The sequence below is a fragment of the Nematolebias whitei genome, chromosome 19 (assembly GCF_014905685.2).
Source record: "Nematolebias whitei isolate Nwh7 chromosome 19, NemWhi1, whole genome shotgun sequence".
NCBI lineage: Eukaryota > Metazoa > Chordata > Actinopteri > Cyprinodontiformes > Rivulidae > Nematolebias > Nematolebias whitei.
The window spans coordinates 7,413,767-7,423,086 of record NC_056516.1 but is presented as its reverse complement, the minus strand read 5'-3'; the positions used below and the strand labels follow the sequence as shown (position 1 = coordinate 7,423,086).

General features: G+C 41.6%; 1 protein-coding gene across 1 annotated transcript in view; it reads right to left on the bottom strand.

Moving 5' to 3' along the window:
- Positions 1-664: 664 nt before the first annotated feature.
- The window catches only part of LOC119426046 (uncharacterized protein KIAA1522 homolog), a 35,132-nt gene continuing 26,476 nt past the window's right edge, over positions 665-9,320 (bottom strand). Inside the window, exons 2-10 of the mRNA XM_037693605.1 lie at positions 8,973-9,032; positions 6,298-6,456; positions 6,148-6,191; positions 5,908-6,046; positions 4,989-5,096; positions 4,749-4,912; positions 4,497-4,670; positions 1,011-4,365; positions 665-845 (exon numbers count right to left, since the gene is read on the bottom strand). Coding sequence (XP_037549533.1) covers positions 805-845; positions 1,011-4,365; positions 4,497-4,670; positions 4,749-4,912; positions 4,989-5,096; positions 5,908-6,046; positions 6,148-6,191; positions 6,298-6,456; positions 8,973-9,032 — 4,244 coding nt within the window. The 3' untranslated portion in view covers positions 665-804. The remainder of the gene's footprint in view (positions 846-1,010; positions 4,366-4,496; positions 4,671-4,748; positions 4,913-4,988; positions 5,097-5,907; positions 6,047-6,147; positions 6,192-6,297; positions 6,457-8,972; positions 9,033-9,320) is intronic.

Sequence of the window (9,320 nt, the reverse complement as noted above, 5' to 3'; positions counted from 1 at the left end):
TATGTGTGTGTGTATATATATATATGTATATATACACATATATATTTATATTTATATATATTTACATATATAAATAATATATATATATCTATATACATATAATATATATATAATATATATAATATAATATATATTATAATATATATTATATTATATATATGTATTATACAAATATAATTTCTGTTTCCCAGTATCAAAAGCAAATAAGATATTCATCTAACATTTTAGCTAATTGAAAGCTTTTCAAAAGTCTCTTAGTCATATGACAAAACATCCATGTGAATGTAGCGTCCCTTTTACTCAAATACTTTTACACACAGTGAAAAGCAGGACTAAAACTAAATAAATCTCCTCACAAACATCTGGTAATTACTGTAATGGATGCGCTTGTCAGTCCTTTCTACAATGCTGGCAATCCTCGTGAGAATTAATATGTATTATTTTACAACAGAGGTGTTTAAAATAATCCTCTCAATAAAATACTCCTCTATTGAGGTTAAAAGTAACACTACTTAATTCAACCTGTAGGTGGCGATCTCACACAATGCAAATAAACACTGTTCAGCCAATGGGCACCTCTTTATCCTGAGAGGACTGTAAAGGAGATAAAGTATACTTTAAAAATACTCCAGAATAAAGCTTTCATAGGAAACTTAGAGGGACATATTTTTGCATATAGTAAGGCCATTACAGGCTAAGGCTTTTGAAGAAGACAACACACAACTCTGTGTTTACAGTCTTGGTAAAATCGATGAGTTTCACTTGCTTGAAGTCGTCCCTTTTGAATCTAGTCGCAGATCTCTCTCAAAACAGTGTTTCTATCGTGTCCGCTGTCACTCTTGTTGCTGGAGGTAGAAGACGAGAAGTGGTTACAGACTGTTATCCCTAAAGGGAGAAACATGACGGACACACTGCTTTCTTTCTATAAATAGTTTTATGATTGTTCTCAGTAAGAGTACCTGCACACACTAATGAAGGTGTTTAGTAAAGAGCATCGTTACAGAACTTACTCGTCTCAGGGTGTGCCACGTCACTCATTTGTTGAACCCCGAGAGCTCCGTTTCCTTCAAAACTTAGCTCCAACTTTGCTGAATGACAAGGAGGGGGAATACGAGACGGACTCGGGCTGCTGGGAACTGGCTTCTTAGCTACAGGTGGAGGAACTTTGTCACACTTCATCCTGCCATTTGAGAAAACACCAGCCTTTGATTGGTCAGAGACCTGTCTGAGCTCGGCCGCCAAACTTTGCTTCAGACTTGCCTGAGTCTCAGAAGAAGAGGCAGCCACTGTCTCTATGACCACCTTTTTTGTGCTCCTGGAGAAGATAAAGCTAGCAGTAGAGGCTGGAGACTTATACATGTCACATCCTTCAGATGACTTCAGAGTCTGACTGTGTGGTTGACTGACACAACTATAATTGGTTGATTTAATACCCATTCTGGAGGGAAGACCATCTCTTGAAGACATGGCTGCAGTTTTCATACGTATGGCCTCCTGTAGGCATGTTGAAGGAGAGCCTATTGTCACAGTAGATGGTTTTACAGTTTGAACGGAAGATTTCAATGACAAAGACTTCCGGATTGGCTTTTGAGGAATATTTTGGGATCCTTGGACTGAGACAGGATGGTTATCCATTACTGGTGCTCCCTCATTACAGGACTTGTCTTCTAATGTGGCTTTCACCTGATCTTCAGTCATGCTGACTGATCTAAGACGAACCATATGGAGCAGAGAGGGGGTGACAAGTGGTATGTTGGCATCCTCTTTAGGAATAGGTGAACTTTTGTGGCGGGAGAGTAGCTCCTTGCTCCTGGTGTCTCTATATGATCCACTGGATTGCCTTCTGAAGTTAAGCCCATGGGTCACATTCTCTGTTGGTGGAGGAGGTGATATCTGCTCAGTAATTGGAGCTGAAAGTTGAGCACTGACTGGAAGAGCAGGGAGAGAAGGATCTTCAATTTTCAGAGAGTTCCTCTTCAGAAAACTGCTGGAAGGAACCGCGGCCACAACTGGCAATATATTTTTTTCTCTTGTAACAGGCAATACAAGAGATAACTCTGCAGGTGGTGGTGAAACACTGGAAATATTCTGCACTGTTTGGCAAGAAGTTTCATCAACAATATCAGCTTTTGAAACTTCCGCAACAACCACTGGTTTACTGTCATTCTCAGGTGGATGTGAAAAAGCTGGGGTTGGATCTGACACGTCCATTGTGCTGTCTGCTACAGAGGGTGGAGGAGGTAGAGGAAAATCTACTTCCTCACTTCCATCAAAGGCAGAATCCCCTTCCAATGGGGGTGGAGGAGGTGGCCAGCAGGAGTCCTCAACATGTGATTCCTCCTGTTCCCGTGGTGATTCATTCAGTGGTATAGATATAGGTGAGGAAGGTGTTTTCTTTTTAAGAGGGGGAGTAGGCTGGTATGCTGGAGGAGGTGTAGGTGGTGGTGAGATCTTACTAACCTTGGGGACTTCAACTGAAAGTGTCTGCCTGTATGGGTTTTCACATTTTTCTGTCTGACTGTTATCAATAATCATAACAGCATCCTGTGAGCATGTTGAATTTCTCTCTTGAACTTCTGTTGCAGCACTTCTTTCTTCATTTTGTTTTGTCTCTACTGGTCGCTCTTTGTCCAGACTAAACAATACTCTCATGGGTTTCTTCATAACAGGTGGGGGATCTTTTTTTGGAGTTGCCTCTTGAATCTCTTGGACCCTCTCTCCAGATATACCATTTTCTTCTCTGCTCTGAACATTGGCTTTTTTCGTTTCCTGGACTTGTTCTGTGCCTAAACTTTCCCTGTCGACTTGCTTCATGTCACCACCATCGTCCCCTTGACGATGTGTTACGGACATTCTCATAGGCGTTGTTGTATTTATTGACATTTCCAAGAGCGGTTTGTCTGTGGTTTTCTGGTTACCATCTGCAAATTGTGACTCTTTTATGGGTTCAGTTTGGGCTTCTTCCTGATTTTCTGTGCTATCCTGAATCTGTGCTTGTTTGTAGACAACTTTTTTGCTGATGCTAGGTCCACACAGGAGCTCAACAGTGCATTTGTTGTGAGCCCAAGCCTCTGGAGGTGGAGGGCATGGTGCTTTGACTTTAGGGGGTGAAGGGATGGCCAGCAGCTCCCTGACTTCAACTTTGAAATTTGAGGGCAGGCTATTTGGCGTGAGTTCTTCAGTAGCAGCAATTGGGGAAGATTCTTGTGGAGACAGAGTTGTAGTGCAGATGGAAACATCAGCATTAGCAAGCTCAGATGTACCCGATGATAAAGAGGTGAGTGAGGAAGAAGGAGAAGCTGCTGAGGATGAAGCCTGAGATGCTAATCTCTCTGGTTTGATGGGATTCTTCGTTTGTTTGTCTGGCGAGGTTGTGGGGATCCCTTTTGGGGAAAGAGTTGGAGTGCCACTCTGACTAGAGTAACCGCTTGAAGGAGACATTGTTCGTTCAATTTTTTCTCCTTCTGGAGGATATTTCTGCAGGGGAGAGGTGCTGGACTCTAGAGATGACTTTGTTGCTTCCTCGTTTCTGTAAGAAGAGGTCTGCAAAGAGCTTAAAGTTCCCGAGGATGAATCTATTGGGCTAGATCCAGTGGAGTTTGAGAAGGAAATGAGCTTTGTGCTGTTATTTGTAACCAACTTTGTGTCACCTTCTGCTACAGTATCTTTTGAAGTTTCCTCTTTCTCTGATGCAGAGTTGCAGAGATCTTTGATATCACTTACAGTCTTAGAATCACTTCTCATCTTATTACCATGCAGCGAGTTAATTCTTCGTGGAGGTGCAGGAGGTTGCTTGGTCTTCATGACTGATAGACTATGAGCGCAGTTGTGTTTGTTTTTAGCTTGTTCCCCAGAAGTCATCAATTCTTTTGTATCACTCTCAGCCCCCAATTCTGTAGTATTTTCACCTTTACTGCTGGAGCTGCTAATCACACCAGCAGAATTGCAAAGATTAGCAAGGTCTAGATCTCCAGATAGGTCTGTCTGGCTTTCTCGTTCATCAAGACCAACTTTGTTTGAGAAGGTATGTAAGGAGTCAGAAATAACTGTCTTTGAGGACTGCGACTCGCTCCAGTTTGACCCTGAGGCTGATTTGGGCATTAGCGTGATATCATAGTTGGAACTGTTTGTCTGGGAACCATCTCCATCTGATTTTCTGGACAACAAGGGACTGACTGCTGAGTCCCCAGATGTGAGGCTGCTTTTGCTGACAGTACGAATGCTTCTTCCATGATTGACGCTGCCGCCACGAGTCCGACTGATGCTGCGGTCAATCTCAATTACTTCAACTGATGCTGGCAAGACAGCATTTGGAATGATTGTAGACAAATAAGTGGCCTGAGGAGAGATGGACATCACTGGTCCCTGGAACAGAACAAATGAAGGTATTTCACTTCGGCTGTCACAAATGCTCTAAATACAACCAACCAGGTACTAGAGTTTTACATTTTAAAAATACATTTATAGTTGGAGTACCAGCCTGATGACATTCTTACCGGGGGCTCCTGGAAGAAGCTCAACATTGAGGGTGACAATGTAAAGGGAGTTTTTATGCCAGTCACTGCAAGGGATTTGGGTCTCAGGGCAGATGTGGGACAGAGGTGGGATTGCTCTTTTTGGTACACATCTTGGAGGTGTTTGCTCACAAGTGCTTCATCTCTAAAGACCTGCTGAGGAGTGAATAGAGGATAATTTAAAAGTAGTAACAAGCTACAGAAACAACTATTTAGAATTTAGAAACACTTTACCTCCAGTTCTGAAAGGTGCACCCTTGCTCCCTCCTTATTTGCTACTGGAGTCCCCCCATCAACGGTCGGAATAACAACACTTGTTTGTCCATCACCTTCATGCTTGTTGTGATCAGGGAGCTTAGTCGAAACAAGCGGCTGAAAAGTGGAACTTCTGTTTAGAGCTGTCAAGAAAGCAGGTTATTATAAATAATCCATCACCATGTATTTTCTAAACCAGCACAGAAGATGTCAACGTACCAAGCTCTTTTTGGACTTGGTTGGGAATACCCATGATGGTGGTCCTCCTGTTCCTCTTCCTGCTTCTATCTGTTTTTTTCACTGGATTCAGAGGCTTGAATGTGGATCCTAACAGACACGTAAAAAAATAACCAGTTAGCCTGTACTTGATTTAAAAGTGGTTAATGTTTTTACCATTTACTCTGTTTATCATCTTAGTTTAGCATGCTAGCATGAAAACACATGCAGGTTAGCAACAATTAATGGAGGGAAATTAAAAGTTTGTCTGATTTTCAGCTTGCTCCTATTTAAAAGTTACCAAGATACTGGAGTTAGTGGAAATGGAAGGTTATTTACAAAAATGTATAAAATAAATTTAATTGACAACTAGCCAACTAGCAAACAAGACTTTGAACCACTGACGGCGCTAAATTGTATTTGGCACAAAATAACTTGATACCGTGAACAGAAAATGAAGGCAGTACACACTGGGAAACAATCTTTCTTAAAAATAAGCAAAAATATGTTTAAAATAAAATCAGAAACCACTCACGTTCACTGCGTGGACACACACAACCTTTCTCTTGCACACTCTTGCACACTCACACTGACATACTTTGCCTGCCAGCTGAGATATTAAGCTTCAGAGCCGTCTCAGATGCTTTGAACTTCATACTAAACATTAAAAAAATCCCAAGCTGTGGGTATGAGTGTGTGAAGTTTCGCTTTCTTTGATGTGACACTAGAAGTGTGCCGGCACCAAGCAGCTGGGGGGCGAGCGGTGATTTCTGAACGAATACTCAACTATGACTTTTTACAGAGAAACAGTCTCGAAGGGAAACAGTCTGATGTTTTAACGCTGCTATTAGCTTTTTTCCCCTTTACGCTGCAGAATTTATGGATTTTTTTTTACAAACACACAAACAGGATTGATGCTTACCTTGGTGGGTAAGCACAGGAGAAGCTGACGTTGCAGGGGTTACTGTGATATCTGTATTCCCAGTGGTGGATATGGACTCCGGAGAGCTGACTCTGTCCTTGGAGCTGATATCTTGCTCTGGATGGAGAGTGCCTGTGGACTGCAAAGAATACACACAACCACACACATCAATGTTAAATTAGATGGTGTTCACGTGGAATGCAGGAAGTGAGGTGAAACTGATCCACAGAGTGCACTTACAGAGGTGCTTCTATGGTCATCAAAGTTCACTCCATTCTTGTGTTCTATGTAAACCAAATCAAACACACGTATGAGCCACAGGAATATGCCAACGTGTTGACATGATGAATGTGTGTTTATCTACATTTAGCTCATTTGATTGTGTCTTACCTTCCTGCTGAAGTATCTTAAGCCCTTCCTGAGCCTCAGTATGCAGGTCCTCCAGGTACTGAGGCCGACTGCCCTCAATGAAAACATTATCCTGGTAGTGCTGAGAGGTCGTGTAGTGAACCGTCAACCTCTTCTGGTCTTCACTCCCCTTTGGGCCAGCTGTTGGAACAGTTTAAACAACTTCATTAGGTCTTTATGAAAACATTGTGTAGCTGTGGTTTGACTTGAAAGAACTGCACCACTAAAAGGACTACCTGCAGGTTTTACACCCACACCTCTGAAACATCCTCAGTCATTCAAACAATGCAGTGTAATGCTTTTTAGTTTGTACCTCCCTGCTGTCTTGAAACAAATACATAAAACAATATATATAACAGGTGTCTCAATAGAAAAAACTTTTGTTAAACCCTTTGCTCTTATTATATCTGTGCACCTTTTGACGCAGCACATTCATCAAATCTGTTGTACGTGACGTGCACCGCAGTAGGCATGGCAGCACTGATGAAAGCTCTGCTTCAACTACTTTACAAACAGACACTGTGGTCAAGAAGGCAAGACAAAGACTCTACTTCCTAAGAAGACTAAAGTAGTTTGGTACAAACACCAGCATCCTCACCAACTTCTATAGGTGCACCACTGAGAGCCTGCTGACAGGCAGCGTCACAGGGTGGTACATGAACTGCACCAGTCAGAGATGGAAAGAACTACAGAGGGTGGTGCAAACAGCAGAGGACATCACTGGTAGCAGTCTCCACACCATCCAGGACATCTACCACAGCCGATGTCTGCGTAAAGCATGCAGCATCATTAAGGACCACACCCACCCAGCACAAGGACTCTTCCATCTACTACCCTCAGGCAGACGATTATTACAGACGGTTATTATCCACAAGCTGTCAGATTACTGAACTCTCAGTAAATAACACTGAACTATTGACAATAACGTTGCACCAAGCCACATCTGTGACAGCTAATATGTTTATTGCTGCTGCGTGATGTGGTTGTATCATGTATGTCATGTATGTATGTCATATCTCATGCCATATACATCATGTACTGTATGTCACTACCATAACATCATAATTAAATCTCAATGTTCCTCACTACCCGTGCAATAACCTGTCACACAACCTGTGTAGTTTATGTTAATGTGCAACATATATCATGTGCATTTAAGCTAATATTACTACCTGAGAAATACTTATTTATACTAATTTATCCTACTTGCACAGTTATATTCTACCATGTTGTTGTTTACTATTTTTTCTTTGGCCCTTGTAAAAATTATATTTCTTTTTCACTTTTTGGTACTTTATTTTGTACCCTTTTTGCATGCTTTAAATTTTCTTGTTTGATTTTAGCAGGTCAAATCAGTTCCTCTCATCCTGAACATTTCATTGCATTGTTGACTTGTGTGAACCTGCATATGACAACAACAGAACAACAAATCTCCTCAGCCAGGTTTGGTAGACAGATGTCCCAGTGTGGCTGAAGGCTTTTAGCTGAAAAACTACGACCTGGCTTATCTCCTGTAGGATCCTGATGATCCACGCTAGTCTCCGTCAGATTGGATAATCTGGATCGTCTGCCTGTAAAGACCCGACTGGATCCAGTTCTGCTGCGAAACCTTTGTTTGAACTGAATTCATCCCCAGGTCGGATAAATACAGCAGAAATAAAAACTGAACCCAATATGCAAATGTAATGTTGGAATAGATGATGAGTTAGTCAAAGGAAAAAAAAAAAAAAACTTATGAGGTTTTGTTTAATTAAAGGAGATAATTTTAATATTTATAGCTTTGGGTATGTATCCAGTAATAGGAAACTTTATAAGACTTAAAAATTGTGGTTTTCATGTGAAAACTAATGAAAATCAAAGGTTTGGAAGCAGATTGTTTAATGTTGTAGATCACGTTGAGCTCGAAGAAATATTGATCACTTCTGACTAAATTAAGTTAAATAAGGATTTTTTTTTTTAAATATATTAATTTGACATTTATATCATTAAGGTGTTTAGTGTTAGACTTGTACATAATTTGTATATTTGGGAAGAAAATCGATTGTGCAAGTGCCTAAAAGCTTAGCTAAACAAGATTTAATGTGAGGTGTCTACTTTCTCTCCTTTGTCGGTCTAAACACGGCTCTCAGTCCTACCTGGTTAGGTAACACTGAAAGCGCACTGTATGTGTGTAGAGTCCCACCTGGACCCTCCTGCGTGCACAACATCCCGGACACAATGCCCTCTTGTTAGTGAGGCTGTGGGAAGGATAGAACTGATTTGATACAATATAAAATGCAAATTTCTTATACACATCACCCATAAAAGGTAATGTAGCCACCAGTTGCATTAAAAGAGACGAAGACCCCCAGAGATTGTATCAGACCCCTGCAGAAGGTTTAGGGATTTTGTTTAATGACTTAAAGAAACAGTAAATCCTTTATATCTCATTAAAGCCGACCCCCAACCAGCCCTTTGAGCCAGGACACACCAGTGTTTCTATTTGTAGGGTGCGGAGACACGTTTAAAACAATAGGTCAGTAATTATCTTCTTTAAACTAATGTTAAATATGTTGATGCGTTTGAAGGAGGTTGGAAAAACGTCAGCCCAGCTCCACATCATTTTTTTTCTCAAGCTAACAGAATAATACGTGTTCCCCGTGTGAGCCAGAACTCACCCTTCTTCTTGAAGGCGGACAGCAGAGAGTGGATGCTCTTCCTCAAGTAGACCACCATGCCTGCACCATAGCAGATGCACAATCCAAATATGGGACTGAGTTGAAGCAGTCCAACAACAAGAACAGTAAATAGTAAACGTGTTCGAGCTACAGAGAAGATCCAGGTGTTGGAACCTTTGAGAACTGCTGAAAGGAACCAAAAGTCCTACAGAGGTCTGACTCTGTTCAGGGTGGACGTTTCTGCAGAGCGTCTGGACGACTGGAAGACAAGTGCACAATGAGATCAGCTCCCAGCCAAAGCTGTCTGTCCCAGCTGCCTTATCCCTGGCTCTGATGCCCCCCCCCCCC